The 17344-nt window shown below is 49.7% G+C and overlaps 1 protein-coding gene across 1 annotated transcript; it reads left to right on the forward strand.

Annotated features, from left to right (window-relative positions):
- Positions 1 to 508: 508 nt before the first annotated feature.
- Positions 509 to 11770, forward strand: LOC147111506 (uncharacterized). The gene is made up of 2 exons (XM_085998557.1): positions 509 to 1538; positions 8295 to 11770. The coding sequence occupies exon 2, from the start codon at positions 8394 to 8396 to the stop codon at positions 10746 to 10748; it is 2355 nt and encodes a 784-aa protein (XP_085854683.1). The 5' UTR covers positions 509 to 1538; positions 8295 to 8393; the 3' UTR covers positions 10749 to 11770.
- The last annotated feature ends 5574 nt before the right edge of the window (positions 11771 to 17344 follow it).

Raw genomic sequence — 17344 nt, forward strand, 5'->3', positions numbered from 1 at the left:
GTCAAACATTGAAATCTTTATTTGAACACTTTACCTTCTTGAACAGTTTTGTGTGCACCTTTGGAAGAGGCTTAATGGGTTGTACTGAATGTTGAGACAAAAGGGCACCCCCCGCAATGGTGATGAGTGTGAAAGGAATGGCTTGGGCATTGTAGGGATGCTTTATGGTGCTGATGTGGGGTGGTGCCAAACTGGTGCATCATGTGGTAGCCAGGGTGTACAGTGTTAAGTGAAACAAATCTGGACATGGTGAGGCCATCACTGGTATCCCGGGTGGCAACGTGGTCAGGTGCTGATGCCCTGTGTCCAGTGCAACATTAGTTGATTGTGGAGAAGGTTGGTGTGGATGTTGGTGCTGCTGGTGTGGCTGGTGTAAGATTCGCAATTTTCAGCAAAAATCACGCAAGAAAACTGGATAAAATAAGACTGTTTATTGACCAAAGTAAGCTTGCACAGAAAAACCTTAGATAAAAGGGCATACAAAATGGCCGCCAGGCCCCGTGATCAGTTTATGAACCATTTTATTTCTGTTACTGCAAGCCAGACAGGCTTGTGGATTGAAGACAGTGAGCCCACGAAAGCCAGTCTCTGGGAACCGAAACTCAGAGCAACAGCATACATATTCAATGGATTATAAGTACAGGATGGGGCCCATCAAGATATGGGCGGACAATGTAAAAACACTTATACCCATTTATCGTACAAAGGAAAAACCGTTTAGCAGCCATCAAGGAAAATGTCCGGACCGATCAATATGCGAACCGAGCCACGGTGACAATGCAAAAGACATTGAAAGACATTATCGGCCAGGAAGGCCAGTTTAAGTTATCACCGGCTCCGTTACAAGACAAAGCGCCCCTGCAGAGATTTCTGCCCGCCAAAATTAATACAAAGACAGGACTATGATTTGGCGGGAGATAAGACTGTCCCAAAAGAGTATAACTATGGATTGAAAGTCCATCTAAGTAACTTCGGACTTCGGGTTACTTGAACAACTTCTTCTTCACTGCCACGGCTTCTTGTTGGGCGACTTCAGGCTTCCATTTCTTCAAGAACTTTCTTCTACGAGGAACGAACGAAGGGCGGACGGTGCCCGGATCGGCGCCTCTTCCACTTCGGCAGATCGATGAAAACGTTTTCGTCTTTTTAAAGACGGACGGTTTCGGTAAAAGGACAACGTGGTCGGTGTTCAGCCAAACAAGGCTCGGCCACGACGAGAAGACGACGAGGGTGGCCCGGGTACTGGGGTCGGGAAATCATCGACGACCCAGGCCGACGGAGAAGAAACCCTCTGGAGAACCGGCGATCGATGCCACAAGATTCTCCCAAGTGCATAGCCTGCATCTGGGTCTGCTCCATGAACCCAAATTGACTTAGTGGATCTCAACCTTAACGAGCGCTCATCGAGGCTGGGTCTACCCCACCGCCTCGAGGGAGGAGAGAATATCGACTGCGCCAGAAGTTTCCAAATCCACGTGACGATGGAAAGCGGTGCCAAAAAGGCTGCGAACCCCCCCTTTCTCGCGATTTCGAGAGTGGTGAGCATGATCCCAAGTTCCCCAGGTCGAAACTTAGTTTAGGTATAGGGGAGGGAGTTAAGGGAAATCGTAATGTGTTTCCCCTTTTTCGATGTGCCGTGTGTTCCCCATTTCCATAGAGTCAAGTTCATAAATTTGTGCATGATTGTAGTAACTTTAATCTGTGCCTATGACATGTATTTTGTAATGCTTCAAACTGTTTAAAAATAAAAGCATCCATTTCGTGCTATTCAACCTGGTCTATTGAGTTCTTTCTCTGCACTACTGTTCTCTGCACCTAAGTCCAAGGTCTAGAACCGTAGGGGGGAGTGGGTCGAACCACTCAAGGGTAATTATTGCACGAAGCCTGGCAGGAGACCAGAAAGAGCAAGAGAAACCCCCTACAGAAATGGCGACCGCGGCAGGACCTTGGCAGCAGGAAAGTAGTGTGTTAGATCAAGATCTGAATAAACGAAATGTGATGGATGAAAGAATAGCAGATTATGTTTTCGGAAAAGTCAACCTCACAAAACAATGGATATCTGATCTACTAAGGGATAGGCGCCCGCTAGACGCAGCCATCAAGTGGACAGCGGGTAGAGAGCATAAGAAATCTGTAGAAAAGGCGGTCTGGCTGATGTGCTACAAGAAGCAAGTCCAGTTTTTGGACCAGGTAGTTGCAGCACAGACAGTCCAGATCAACGGCTTGCTTAAAGGCGTGGAGGAAAAGGTTGCGGGAGGTCAAAAACTGATTGAATCGCTTGACGCGCTGAACCAGGAACGCCGCTCTGTAATTCGCTGCCACGAAACCCGGGTAGAATATTTAAAATGTCAGGTCGTTGAGGCCAAGGCCAGTGAAGGTAGAATGAGAGAGAGGTGTTCCCGTCTAGCCAAACAAGTAGATGCCCAAGAGGAAAAGCTCCTGGGAGCCAGGGCAGCATATAAGATGGCCATGGAGGATAGATCTGAGAACACCGACCACAGCACTTGCCGCCGGGAGCTAGAGGACCTGAGAAAGGCCCTAGCGAAGGCAAACGGGTTGGTGTGTCTCATAAATCCACCAGCGAGTCAGCTGTTGCTAGCCAAGGAATCCAAAAGACCGATTCCACAAGAGGCAGTTGGGGTACCAACCCCCGAACCTTCTGCGCCTCCTGCCTATGAGGAGTCTTGGACTCCGTGACAGGAGACGGAGACGGTAGAGGAAGGGAGCCCTGAGGTAGAGCAACCCCAGACAGTAGAGTCGGGGTCGGCGCCAATGTGTCCAACGAGACACCGGAGGATCGGTCCAAATGAAGAAAATGGCGATGACGGACCCCTTGAGAGTCAGATCATAATGCCTCATAGCGCACGACAGCTAAGAGAGATGATAAGTCACATCCCAAAACTCTCCGAGTCAGGAGATCCCTCCGTGCATTTCAGGGACGTGGAGCAGACCGCAGCAGTCAATGACTGCGACGGGGTTGAACAGTCTAAAATGCTGCTGTTCTCCCTGGACAGTTCGCTCCTCCAGTGTCTCCCTGACGAGAGCAAGAGAGGGCACAGGGACTATGAGTTGCTACGGGATGAGATTCTGGAGATCATGGGAGAGGGGGACGGAACTCCGTTCCTCCGTTTAGAAAAGACAGTGCAGCTAGAGGGAGAACCCCCACGGGTTTTCGCCGACAGGTTGTGGCCAGCTGCCCGGGCGGGCCGGCCCGGGCCGGGCTGGATGGCGAACAAAGGGCTCAATGGCTTCGGTGCCTGGTAGCAGGTTGCCTGCCAGTAGTGAAGGAACAGGCCAAAGCATGGTTTGACCCCACTAACGCCCGCTCCACGGAGGAAGTAGTACTAGATCAGCTCACGATCAGTTATAGAAACAACAAGGGCAAGAAAACGCCTGTTGTGAAAGGAAAGGTGCATGAGGTGAGACCCGCAGCCTCTGCTAAAAAGGAATGGCGTCAGGAGGGAAATCGCCATCCCCAAGCAAATAGCAGTTGTTACGGGTGTGGGAAGGAGGGTCATTGGCGCAAGGACTGTAGGAATCCTTGGAAGGATAAGAGGGAGAGAGCGTTCGCCGCAGCCCAAGATCAAGCCCAAGCCCGAGTCGCCAACGGCCCGAGAGTTTACCCAACACCAGCACAACCACAAGTGCAGGCCGCTGCCCCAACACCAGTCCAGAACCCAACCGTAGCCTCTGCCCCGAATAAAGGGGGTGGTGCGGTTGTGGACCCCGCTGCGATCGAGTCAGTCTTGGAGACTATGCGGTCTCTGATGACCTGGCAGGGGAAGGTAACGGTTGCTAACAGCCCTATCGCCCCCGAGACCCCAGCCGAAACACCTAAATGACTGACGCCCGCGCAGCCCATCTACTTGTGTCCGCTCCGCTATGACGCCTGGAGAAGACCTGTGGTGGAGATGGAGGTGGAGAAACAAAGGGGTAGTTACCTGTTGGATACGGGAGCTTCGTGTACCCTGATCCACACGGACAAACCTTTTGCCTCACCTCTGTCCGCCCAGGCTCCATATTTAGTAGCGGGTTTCACAGGTAGAGCACAGGCTGGCGCGCACTCCCTCCCGCTCTCCATTCAGTTGGGAGCGCTCCACACCACATGGACGTGCATCCTATTGAAGTGGAAAGAGGGGGGGGGGAAAGGCATCCTCGGGGCTGATTTCTTGGTGGAACACGGGATCCTCGTGGACCTGAGAAATCACTGTCTCTGGGGAGCCGAGGGCGGTTTAGGTAAGGTAGTCGTAATCCCGGGGAAGGAAGAAAAGGGGGCCCTGTGCACTATGAAGCCATCAGGAGGTTACAATCTCGAGCTCATGATAACAAACGTCCCAACGGACTTGCAGGCACGTGTGTCAGAAAATCTGACCGCGTTCGCCACCCACAAGCACGACTGCGGGAGAGTCACTGGGTTCGAAGTCAGCGTAGACGGGGACCCCATGATCCGACCCCAAAAGCAGTATAATTTCCCCAAGGAGGCAGAACCCGACATGGAGACAGCAATATCTTCATTGGTACAGCAGGGCGTATTGAGGACGATAGCCACCCACGTGAACTCCCCATTATGGCCGGTAAAGAAACCGGACAATTCGTGGAGAGCCACGGTGGACTATAGAGTCCTCAATAGTAATATCCCAGCCTGCGCGCCCACGGTAGCAGCAGTTGCAGACTTAATAGGGAGTATTCCAGCATCGGCGACCACATTCACGGTGCTGGACATCTCGAACGGTTTTTGGTCCATTCCGCTGCGGCGGGAGGACCAGTACAAGTTTGCCTTTACTTTCAAAGGGCAACAGTACACCTGGAACTGCTTACCACAGGGTTTTCACAACAGCCCCAACATTTTCCATCAGTGCATGGCGGGGAGTTTGAAAGAGTTCAGCCAGCCCAACCAGATAGTGCAGTATGTGGACGACTTACTCCTGTTCACAGATACAAGGGAGCAGCACGGCCCACTGTTAGCCGAATTGTTGGAACTGTTAGAAAGGAAGGGTTTCAAAGTAAACCCAAAGAAAGCCCAGATCGGCCAGCAGGAAGTTAAATTCTTGGGTCTGGCCATCCGCGCTGGGGAAAGAGCCATAGATAAGGCCAGACGGGAATCTATACAAGATCTGCCGATTCCCAACACAGTAACGGGTGTAAGGTCCTTTTTGGGATTGACCGGGTACTGCAGAGATTTCATCGAGGACTATGCTGCCACAGCGGCCCCGCTACTTCGACTCTTACACAAGGGAGTCGAGTGGTCTTGGGACGAGGGGTGCCAGGCAGCATTCGAGAAGTTGAAAAGAGATCTGCAGACCGCGCCAGCCCTAGGGGCCATAGATGGGGGAGAGGAGTTCTTTCTGGAGGTAGCCGCTAGTGGGGACAGCCTGAGCGCAGTGCTGCTCCAAGAGCGGCACGGCAAGCTAAGACCAGTAGTTTATTCCTCCAGGGTGCTCACGGATGTGGAGAGGAGTTTCTCCAATTGCGAACGGCATCTCCTGGCCACGCATTGGGCTGTGAACAGATCAGTGATCTTCACAGGGACCTCTCCCATTACGCTCCTCACCCATCACACCCCCACGAAGATGCTTCTGGACGGGAGGATTAAGGATGGGACCGTAAGCAGCGCTCGGATTGCGCGCTGGACCCTCCTCCTTTCCCAGATGGATCTCAAAGTTAAAGGCCTCTGCGCGCCAAGGCTCGCAGCCAATATGGCATATCCCGGGACAGCCCATCAATGTTCCGTAGAAGGGGTATGGGAAGTTAACATAGGTTTACGGGCCGGGATACATCCCACGGGCCGCGAGATCTACGTAGACGGTTCTAGCACTGTAGCTGACGGCAAGCGACTCACAGGGTGTGGAGTTTATGACCCTGCGGCAAACATTGCCCTGGCAATTAAGCTCCCCAGCACTATGAGCGCGCAGCAGGCTGAACTGTCCGCGGTGGCGTACGTGGTTACCCACCCCGAGATTTTCCCAACCCCATACACGATTTGCTCAGACAGCATGTTCACGTGCAATTCGCGTACAGAGTACCTCGCCATCTGGTCCCGACGCGGGTACACCTCCGCGGACGGGCGGCCTTTAACAGTTAAGCCCTTGCTGGAGAAGATCCTAGCAGCTGTGGGGGAGAAAGGAGAGGTGTTCATCCATAAGGTGAAGGCTCACTCCATTACAGAACCCTGCAGTCAGGGCAACCAGCAGGCGGATGCGCTAGCCAGGGAGGGTGCCCGCAGCGGCATTCTCTGGGACCCATACGAACCCGGACCCGTGGCGGCGATCCAAGGCAGGGAGGGAATTCCCGGGAACACAGGGGTGACACCGCCCCCAGACCTAAAGACCGTCCAAACCCTGGATCCCGACCTAAAAGCAGTCCTAAAAGCCATCACAGAGGGCAAACAGGTAGAAGGTCCGTACAGTACGGCAGCCCTCACAGTCAAAGAAGGTATGCTGTTCCGAAAGGAGCAGTGGGTTGTGCCGCAGCAGCACCGAAGGGAATTCCTGCAATTGGCCCACGAGGGTCCAGGAGCGGGACACCCCGGACCTGAGGTCACCTGGCAACGGGTGGAACAGGCGGGATGGTGGCCGGGACTTCGGGACGATGTCCGCGAGTTCTGCGCAAGCTGTCTTGTGTGTGCTGCTAACAACCCAGACCCCCACAAAAGGAAGGTGCCCATGGGGCACATCAGGAGGGTAGAGGGACCATGGCAGTCGATTCAGGTCGACTACATAGGGCCCCTGCCCGCCGCCCAGGGAGGCTATAAGTACTGCCTTGTCCTGGTAGATGTGTTCACCAAATGGGTAGAAGCCTTCCCGTGCAGAACAGCTACGGCACTGGGTACTGCTAAGATCTTGATTCGGGAAGTGTTCTCACGGTGGGGACTCCCCCGTTTTGTAGAGTCCGACCAAGGGAGTCAGTTCACCGGTCAAGTAATGCAGAACGCCCTCAGGCTCTTGGGCATTGAGGGAAAGTGGCACGTAGCATACAATCCCCAGTCATCCGGGATTGTTGAGCGTATGAATCGGACCCTCAAGGAAAAGCTGAGGAAAGAGACAATGGGCTCGCCCCAGAAATGGGCGGAGGTCCTGCCTTTAGTCCTCATGGGGATCCGAGCCAGCCAGTCCAAAAGCACGGGGTATTCCCCGCACGAGTTAATGACTGGAAGGATCATGCGAACACCCACCCATGTGCTAGCCCCGGTGCTCACTGAGGGCCAGCTCCGAGAGGTGAAACGGGACAAATTCGCCCAAACCCTCTTGGAGCGCCTGAGACAGATTTATGGGCAGGCGGCTGGGAACATGGGAAGACAGCACCAGGGAAATAAACTGTTGTTGGAACCTCGGAAACAACAAGAGTGGGTAGTCGGAGACCAGGTCATGGTCCGAAACTACGCCAGAGTAGGGAGTTTTGAACCACTGTACATGGGGCCATACAGCATTGTAGACAAAGCCAGCCCCATGGTTTATGCAGTGAAGACGCCCCGACGTACCAAATGGTTTCACATCAACCAGTGTAAACTGTTTAAACCGGGTACACAAGGGCCACCAAAGGGGACCAGGTCTGAGAACAAAGATCCCTCAGCCTGTAACAGAGTCACAGACCACACAGGCTGGAGCAGTAGCCTGCGTGAAGGGAGAGGCCATCCCATTGGAGTGGGAGGTCTCATCTTTTGAATGGGATTTAGGCAGGGGAGAGCCCGAACAGCTCAACCTCGCTTTAGACCCAATCACGGAGGAGGAAGAGTCAGAGGACGGCAGTCCCGCCCTCGACTCAAGCTTGGGGGAGGTAGGGAGTGAGGGTGGAGACTCGTTACCTGTAGGGACAGGTGAGGTGGAGTCGGAAGCCACAGATCCCGACCCCGGGGGGGCGGAGCCTGAGGAAGGGGAGCTGGAGCCGGCAGCTGTGGAGGAACCACAGGCTGTGACGGTAACAGTCACGACCCCAGGTCCATCGGCCCCGGGAGCCCAACCCAAAGCATCCCCTCGTAGGTCAGCTCGAGCGCCCCAGCCCAGAAAATTTTGGCCAGATTCTCCCCATCCTCCCCAACCACGGTTTAAAGCAGCCCCAGGAAGACATGATCCCCGTTCAGCAGCGACAGGCTGCGGGGGATCAAGGCCAAAGATCAATGCAGCCCCACCGCAGGGTGTGGCACACGACAGACCTCACAGGGATTCGGAAAGCCGCCCCACGGAGGGCGGCGCTGTACATAAGTGAAGATAGGTAATTATGGTCATAGTTTAAGGAATGTAAAGTATATGGTGTTAAGAGTACAATTTTGAAGTCTGCCCGGTATGTGTGTTTGTTAGGGAGCGGGGTCCAGGAACCCGCGCGTCCAATTAATTTAGGCCAGCACCTATCGGGAGCCCGGCTACATCATTTTGTTGGTTACAGAAACCTGGGATACGATGGAAAGGATTGTCGTCGCGTTCATGGCGATCGGGTGCGGGTGGGCCTACCGAGGCCGCACCAAGGACGTCATCATTTTCGGGTGCTCCGGGGACACGGCCCCCATCGCAACGGATGGGACAGGGGAGCGAGAGGTAGAGGAAACCGCCACCTACTTCCACCAAGGGAGATGGCCAGGTTGGCTGGGAACGAATTCTACGGAATATTCCAGCAATTTCGGTATTGCCTACCAAGAGACTTCATTAACGTGCCCTCGAGTGAGGATCCTAGCGCCCAGAGTCAGCGTCACCGTGGGAAAGAGGATTTGTCTGGTGTGCAATGGGAACGTACCACCAAGGCGATGGTGGTGGCTACGAAAGCTGGGAAAGGACATGAGAAACTCTACGGTCGAGTGGGAGCGACTGGGTAATAATACCCATCGGACTATTACGGGAACTCACGGACAATTACGTGTGTGTTGGGACAAATGGTGGGAACCGGATGAGGGAATATATGTCTGTATGTGGGGTTCGAGACGCGTCTGCCCCAAGGGCGTGTCCATCTTCTTCCAGAGGCAGTGGCAGGATGAAGGGAAGGGGATGAGATGGGATGTTAGCACTCGAGCGTGCGGAGCCCCATACTCCCCTATTCCGGTGAACGCCACTGAACTCATCACCCGCCCACGCAAGCCCCTGCCCACGCTTCCGGTAGCACTAGCCCAGAAAGGAGGGTGCCCAACCACCACCAAGGGACCCGGGAACGGTTTAGTATTGGTACCCACCGGTCAGGTGCTGTCCCAAGGGGTACACTACGCGGTGGCCTCAGTGATTTTAAATCTCACTGAGGTAAGATTGCCGGAGTGGTGTCCCAAAGAAACGGAACAATTATACCAGGTCCTGTTAACCAGTATGTTTAGACAATTTTACGAATTTGACTTTGCCGACATCGACAGAGACAAATTATACACCACACCGTCAGAAGTTTTGGATCGAGTCGGGAGGCAAAGAAGGGGTACTGTAAATGACATATTCACTGCTTTTAATACCGGGACATCTGTTGTCAACGCTCTAGATAACGTGGAGCTGCAGACACAGATCAACGGTTTAAAAGCCCAGTTAAGGAACATATTGACAGACGAAAACAAGGTCGTGGGTTCTGAGTTGCATGAGGACCAGGCCATGACACTACACTTTAAGGACATAATTGCTGAGCTGGAGAAACACGCGAGAACGGTAAATGCACTCATTAAGGAGGATCGGAATGCGTCCGATCAAGCTGCGCAAAACGAGGCCTGTGTGCTGTACGGGGCGTGGTTATTGGGCGAGGGCCGCAGTAATCTTGAGGATTTAAAACAGGGTTTGGTCCCGTCCTGGATCAGCAACAAGCACTTGCAAGCGCTCCACCCTTTTGAGAATGCATTAAGCCCGTGCCAGCTCAGACTAGCCGCAGAAGCATACCCAGTTCCAGTGGACTGCGGACATTCGAATCACACTATTATGGGAATAGTAGTAAGAATGCCGGTGTTGGGTCCCGCAGCAAAGCCCGCCCCGGTATACAGAGTAGAGAACATTGGAGTCATTCAGGGGGGCGCACACATTCGTTACGCAGTGGTCCCGCCTTACGTCATCAGATGGGAGCGTACGATGACAGGCACCGACCTCTCGGGATGTCGGAGCCGGGGAGCACACATCATCCTGTGTCCCCAGCACTTGAATGCCTTTTTGAAACCACAGTGCGGGTTCAGAACCGCTAGCGCGAAGCCGGTGAATTGCACCATGGAGGCAATGGCAGAGGACCATGTGCCCCCACAGGTAGCATATATCGGGGGTGGGACATACTGCGTCACCACTGCAGCGCCTCAGTACCGATATGGACAACACGAGTGGTGTTCGGTCGGTGATAGCAGTTTCTGTTTCAAACCCAGGGCCGAGGTTCAAGTGGCACAACAACGAATTGTTCCCATTCCTGCGCCCTCCACTGTACACATCACTATCAAAGAGAATTTCACAGACTTACAACGATTTGTCGCGCATTTTGGTTATGTCATTCCCCCTCTTCCCGAACACCTCACCAAGGTTTTAAAAGCCGTTATAGTTTCGCAGAAACATTTCTATACACTGGAGCAGAAGACTTTAGAGATAGGAAAAGACATATTGGACATAACCATCCCACCATGGTGGGACTTGTTCACCAACATAGAGGTCCCCGCCTGGATTAGAATAGCATCCCATATCCTAGTAGTATGTCAGGTTTTGATTGTGATATTTTTGCTCTTCGTGCATTGCAAAAGAGGCAAACGCCTCCAGAGGCACGAGAACACAGGAGAATGGAGAGAACGCTATGTGCGGATGGGGGAAGCAGATACCCCACTCTAAGCTGCTAGTATAAGATTAAGCGTCCCTCCATTTAAAATTTTTTTTTTTTTTGATTGTTTTGGGTTATAAGGAAATAAGTATTGTCATGTTATTAGTTGTTCTTAAGTTTTTTTTGGATTAATAAAAGATGCATGCAGATGGCGCAAAAGGGTATCAACCCCTGCCCATCTGACAGGTGAAGGTGTTATAGTTTAAGATTTGCTGTCTATGATTCCAAATGTGCATGAGGTAATTTTCATTTTCTCCGGAAATGGGAACTGCATGTGTCGTGAGGGGCATAGATAGTTAAGTGCCAGGAATGTTTGGATGTGGGGAATCAGGGAAAATTTGCTCATCAAGGATTATTGATACTTTAAGCAAGCTATCAGTATCACAGGGGGGCCTGTAAGATTCGCAATTTTCAGCAAAAATCACGCAAGAAAACTGGATAAAATAAGACTGTTTATTGACCAAAGTAAGCTTGCACAGAAAAACCTTTGATAAAAGGGCATACAAAATGGCCGCCAGGCCCCGTGATCAGTTTATGAACCATTTTATTTCTGTTACTGCAAGCCAGACAGGCTTGTGGATTGAAGACAGTGAGCCCACGAAAGCCAGTCTCTGGGAACCGAAACTCAGAGCAACAGCATACATATTCAATGGATTATAAGTACAGGATGGGGCCCATCAAGATATGGGCGGACAATGTAAAAACACTTACACCCATTTATCGTACAAAGGAAAAACCGTTTAGCAGCCATCAAGGAAAATGTCCGGACCGATCAATATGCGAACCGAGCCACGGTGACAATGCAAAAGACATTGAAAGACATTATCGGCCAGGAAGGCCAGTTTAAGTTATCACCGGCTCCGTTACAAGACAAAGCAGAGATTTCTGCCCGCCAAAATTAATACAAAGACAGGACTATGATTTGGCGGGAGATAAGACTGTCCCAAAAGAGTATAACTATGGATTGAAAGTCCATCTAAGTAACTTCGGACTTCGGGTTACTTGAACAACTTCTTCTTCACTGCCACGGCTTCTTGTTGGGTGACTTCAGGCTTCCATTTCTTCAAGAACTTTCTTCTACGAGGAACGAACGAAGGGCGGACGGTGCCCGGATCGGCGCCTCTTCCACTTCGGCAGATCGATGAAAACGTTTTCGTCTTTTTAAAGACGGACGGTTTCGGTAAAAGGACAACGTGGTCGGTGTTCAGCCAAACAAGGCTCGGCCACGACGAGAAGACGACGAGGGTGGCCCGGGTACTGGGGTCGGGAAATCATCGACGACCCAGGCCGACGGAGAAGAAACCCTCTGGAGAACCGGCGATCGATGCCACAAGATTCTCCCAAGTGCATAGCCTGCATCTGGGTCTGCTCCATGAACCCAAATTGACTTAGTGGATCTCAACCTTAACGAGCGCTCATCGAGGCTGGGTCTACCCCACCGCCTCGAGGGAGGAGAGAATATCGACTGCGCCAGAAGTTTCCAAATCCACGTGACGACGGAAAGCGGTGCCAAAAAGGCTGCGAACCCCCCCTTTCTCGCGATTTCGAGAGTGGTGAGCATGATCCCAAGTTCCCCAGGTCGAAACTTAGTTTAGGTATAGGGGAGGGAGTTAAGGGAAATCGTAATGTGTTTCCCCTTTTTCGATGTGCCGTGTGTTCCCCATTTCCATAGAGTCAAGTTCATAAATTTGTGCATGATTGTAGTAACTTTAATCTGTGCCTATGACATGTATTTTGTAATGCTTCAAACTGTTTAAAAATAAAAGCATCCATTTCGTGCTATTCAACCTGGTCTATTGAGTTCTTTCTCTGCACTACTGTTCTCTGCACCTAAGTCCAAGGTCTAGAACCGTAGGGGGGAGTGGGTCGAACCACTCAAGGGTAATTATTGCACGAAGCCTGGCAGGAGACCAGAAAGAGCAAGAGAAACCCCCTACACTGGTGATGCTGGTGTTGGCACTGATCGTGCTGGGATTCTGAGGACCAAGGTGAGATTTTTACAAGGGCACCAATCCTGATGGAATAGATGGCAGGTGAGGTTAAAATGACAGAAGTGATCTGTCAATGATGAGAGATGTTGTTCCAGTGAGGTGATACTGGATAGAGAGTTTGCTCCAAAAACTTGCTCTCTGCATAAAGGTCAATCTGTCTTCCAAATGCAGTAAGCAACAGCTTCTAACCTTGGAAAGTGAAGACCTATGGGAGCTTTCATAGACCATTTGCAGCTGTCAGGTTAGTAAATCATTCCATGCTGACACAGCACCCGACCTACTTACCTGACGTGATCCCCGTGCTCTGGGAAACTCATGGAAAAGCTGGTAAAATGGTAAGTCCATGGTAAAATGGCGCTTAACGACCTTTTAACAAGCTTTTAACTGTCTAAATTGGCTGACCCGCTGCTTGGTGCCGGGTCTGTTCAGGGATGACGGACCCGACACTTGGGAAACTGACAAGGAGGCGGATTTACAGCGGGATGCCGACCCGCTGTCAATCATTTTGATTTTGACAGCGGACCCGCCTCCAATCCCGCAATCTGAGCGCCGGCAAAATTCCGGCCATGATGTCCAGTATTCTAAAATAAGACTGTTCTTTGTTTTTTGGGTTTGAGAGGGTGTCGGTGGGAGATAACATTCCTTTTATTTCTCCTTACTGAAGCATTGCCTCCTTAAGCAGACCTCATCAAGGGAGAAGCATGGTATTTAGACTCTAGTGAAAGGGTACTTTCTAGTTGGTCTTATTCTCCTTGTCTGTAGTCTTTTCCTGCATGTCTCTGGCATTTTCTCTTCTTCTTGTTCTGCCTCCCTTCTAAGGTCATATATGAGAATGCCCATAAGGGCTCCATGACACAACATGGAACGCAAACAATTTCATTCCTTGAAACAGCTCAAAGGCAGCTTGCAGAATCCTTTCTTAGTTGCATAGTTCAGGAAAATATTTTCTAATTATTTCAATCAAAGCTGTGTTTCAGACAAAGTATGTGCACATTCAAAGCGTGTGAACTCAACTACTTCCTGGTTTAACAAGTAGTGCAGGTTATTTACCATTGATTTCTACAGATTTAGCTTCAGTGAGGGGCAATTCTGCTGGAAATGGTGGAAGTTCTGGGATAAGCCGCTTTTGCACTCATTACCTTGTTATTTGCATGCAGGCACCATTTTGGGGTCAGCCTCTCTTCTGCCACCAACCAATTTTACTTGAATTAAACATTTAAAAAAATTAATTCTAAGGATGTGGGTATTGTTAGCATGGCCAGTGTTTATTGTCCATCCCTAGTTGCCGGTTGGTTACAGCTGAGCGGTTTGCTTCAGAGGGCAGTTAACAATCACCTTGTTGTGGGACTGGAGTCACATATCGGCCAGACTGGGAAAGGAATTCCTTCACTAAAGGACAGTATGGTGTTTATGATAATCCAACAGCTTCATGGTCAGTTTTACTGACACCAGCTTTTTATTTCCAGATTTTTTTAACTGAATTCAAATTCTCAAACTGCCATGTTAGTATTTGAAGTATTCTCTAGGTTATTAATCCAGGCCTCTTGGATTACTAGTCCAGTAGCATAAGCATTGTTCTACCGTCTCAGTGCATTTCCGAATAGATGTAACTCTGTTGTATCTGACTTGTGCCCTAAATTCCAGTTCCCTATACCAGAATTGCACCAATTTTTTCACAAAAACCTTGGCATTTTGGGGGTTAAATCTTTAGCCCACTTTACAGCAATATACCTATTTGTCACTCTACCTCTTTTCTTCTCTTCCTTAAGTCTGTTTAGGAAACCTTGCCTCAGAAGCCACACTAGGAGATGAAAGAAAAGAAGCAGGACACTGAATGAATAACTAATGTGGAAACTGGAGTCACTGGTGTTGTGGTACAGGAAACTCTTTATTATCCGGCACCAACGGGACCGGCGTGGTGCCGGTTTATCAAAAAGTCCGGATTACAGAGAGGTATAGTTTAAAATGTACGAGAGCTCCATACACAGCAACAAATCCAGACTTCCCTGTTGCTTAGCAACATGTGCAGGAACTCCAGCCACAGACCAAGCGTCCCTGTTGCTTAGCAACAAGTGCACGAACCCCAGTTACACAGCCACAGATCCAGGAACTGCCACTAATATGAAGTAAAACTTACCTGAACCTACTCCTGAATTTTGCCAGTTAAAAGAGAGTTTCCTGTACTAATGATATGTCCCTGATGGTGTTGCTGTCAGTGAATCTTTGGGCGAGGGCCCTTAGGACAAGGTGTAGGATAGATTGGGATAAGTGCAATTGATTTTTGACTTTGACTGGATTTTAGAATAAAATTCACATACAAAATAGATGTTACATTTCATTGCACTGTTGACTTGTGTTCTGTTTGGATGAATACATGTATAGCTAGAAATGGGAAGGTATGCATCAGTTGGCCTTTGAATTATTTGAAGTAATCTGCTGCCAAATGTCAGTCTTCTTTTTCATCATTGTTTTATGGACTGTATCAGTGTCTCATTTAGTTTATTCTTGAAAGAATTTTACTGAAGAATAGATATTTCATTTCTTAAGATGTCATTATGGAATTAGAATCAGAGATCTCCTTTGGTTGATATGAAGCGTGAAAGTACCACAATCGATCTAATTCTGCAGGGGTTATACTGGTCTGCCATAAATCACATAAGCAGCTGGAATTGGCCACTTACACCATTTGCTTGGGGGTTCTGCTGGTCTCTGACTGCAGTTACAGTGGGAGACTAGGAGATTCCCGCAGAATTTCAGGGCCAAACTATCTAAGGAAGTATATGTGTGTCATTGTCACTCAAAGTAAAATGTGCTTTAAAGATGGCACTTGTTAGTACAGGGATCAACATTTCGCTCCAATAAGGAGACCACAGAACTGCAAATTCAGACTGCTCGTATATTTTGTGCTAAGAATGAGTATTGTTGGGTAAAAAAAGGCAGAGATGTAGAGAAGAAATCAATGTTATACAGGATCCATTTATTATACTTTTAGATTGGGTGCAATACTAAATTGTATCATAGAAATTCACTTTAAAAATATTTAGTTTTATGGACTATTTAACTAATCTTTCTGCTGTGCAAAATTCAATTTGGCTCAGGTTAGAAGTATCTGTACATATGATTTGATTATTGAAAACCATGACCTGGTACGGTATTTTAACTCTGAACCAAAATACCTTTTATGGAAGAGCTCAGATTTCTTGCAAGTTGTTTGCATTTTCAGCCCTCTTTGCCCTTTCCGTTGACCTCCCTGTATCACTTCCTCCCCCTGGCAAAGACAAGAGGCAACCAGATCTGAGGCCTCCACTAAAACCACTTGATAATCAGCAGCTAAAAGGAATGCCAGAATGGTATGGGGTAGCACGCCTGCCCTGATCTCAGCTTGGTGCTTCCCAGACTGGTTTGGTTAAGATCTATCACTCAATACACGACGAACTCAGAGGAACTCAAAGGGCAGGAACCAAAAGTCCTTCTATTCTGTCATGCATGCTATTGTCGTTCCAATCTACTGCACCAGCACATCATTCTTAAAGCAAAGCACTTTGATTTGAAATTGAAAATTAATTTAAGGTACATGAAGCAAAGAAAACATTTGATCATACAGGCAGATCAAGCAGAACTTAGAGCTATCGCATTCCTGTCACGTTCATCTACTCCCTCCTCAATGAGGAGTCTGTTTCATAAAATACGTTGAATAATTTCAATATCCAACATCTTCCACAACTTTTCAACTCTTGTGTAAGCGGGTATTTCACTTCAACTCATGTATTTCTAATTTTGATGAAAGGTCAACAACCTGAAACGTTAACTTTGTTTCTCTCTCCACAAATGCTGCCTGACCTGCTGAATATTTCCAGCACTTCGGGGGAAAAATTGGGTATCACCCATTTTGGGGCGTTAATATCGGCCGGGCACAAAGCTTAGTGCCCGGCGTTCATTATCGCCTCCGACCGCAAAATTCACCTCCATCATCCCTGGAGGTAATTGGAGTGCTAAATCAAGCTCTACACACCTCTCTTAAGGTGCTAATGTCGGGGAGCGAGGCGCTACCTCAGAACGATAGTGAAGCTCAGGCGATGTCAATTCCCCTGGAACTGAGACAGACTGGCACCATCCAGTTCTTAAAGGGGTGGGTCCATCTTGTTGCACAGCCACACCTCGCTCATTGCAGCGTTTGATCTCGGTCTGCAAACATCCACTCAGCTAAAACAATTGTGATGGATACTCAGAGGCCCAGGGAGAGAGCTCGGCACTTTAGCGACCAGGCCTTGGTGGCTCTGGTTGGCGCAGTTGAATGGCGACGTGCAGTGCTCTTTCCAGAGACTGGCAGGAGGACATTGCCCTGTGAGTTTAGAAGAGTCTGGAGGGGGGTGGCCCAGTATGTGTCATCACAGAGCCTGGTGCAGAGGACACATACACAGTGTCGCAAAAAGTTCAACGACCTCACTCGGGTGGTCAGGGTGAGTACCTGCTTTTCAATACCTTTACATCCCACCATCTCAACTGCACTCTGTGCCCAGACGGTGTAAATACCCAAATGCCCAACACTCATCCAACAACTATGGCCACCTCATAAAACTCACTTGCACATCTCACACCTTGCACACATGAACAGC

This window comes from Somniosus microcephalus, chromosome 10, assembly GCF_052327205.1.
Source record: "Somniosus microcephalus isolate GS21.2 chromosome 10, FLI_Smic_1.0, whole genome shotgun sequence".
Lineage (NCBI taxonomy): Eukaryota > Metazoa > Chordata > Chondrichthyes > Squaliformes > Somniosidae > Somniosus > Somniosus microcephalus.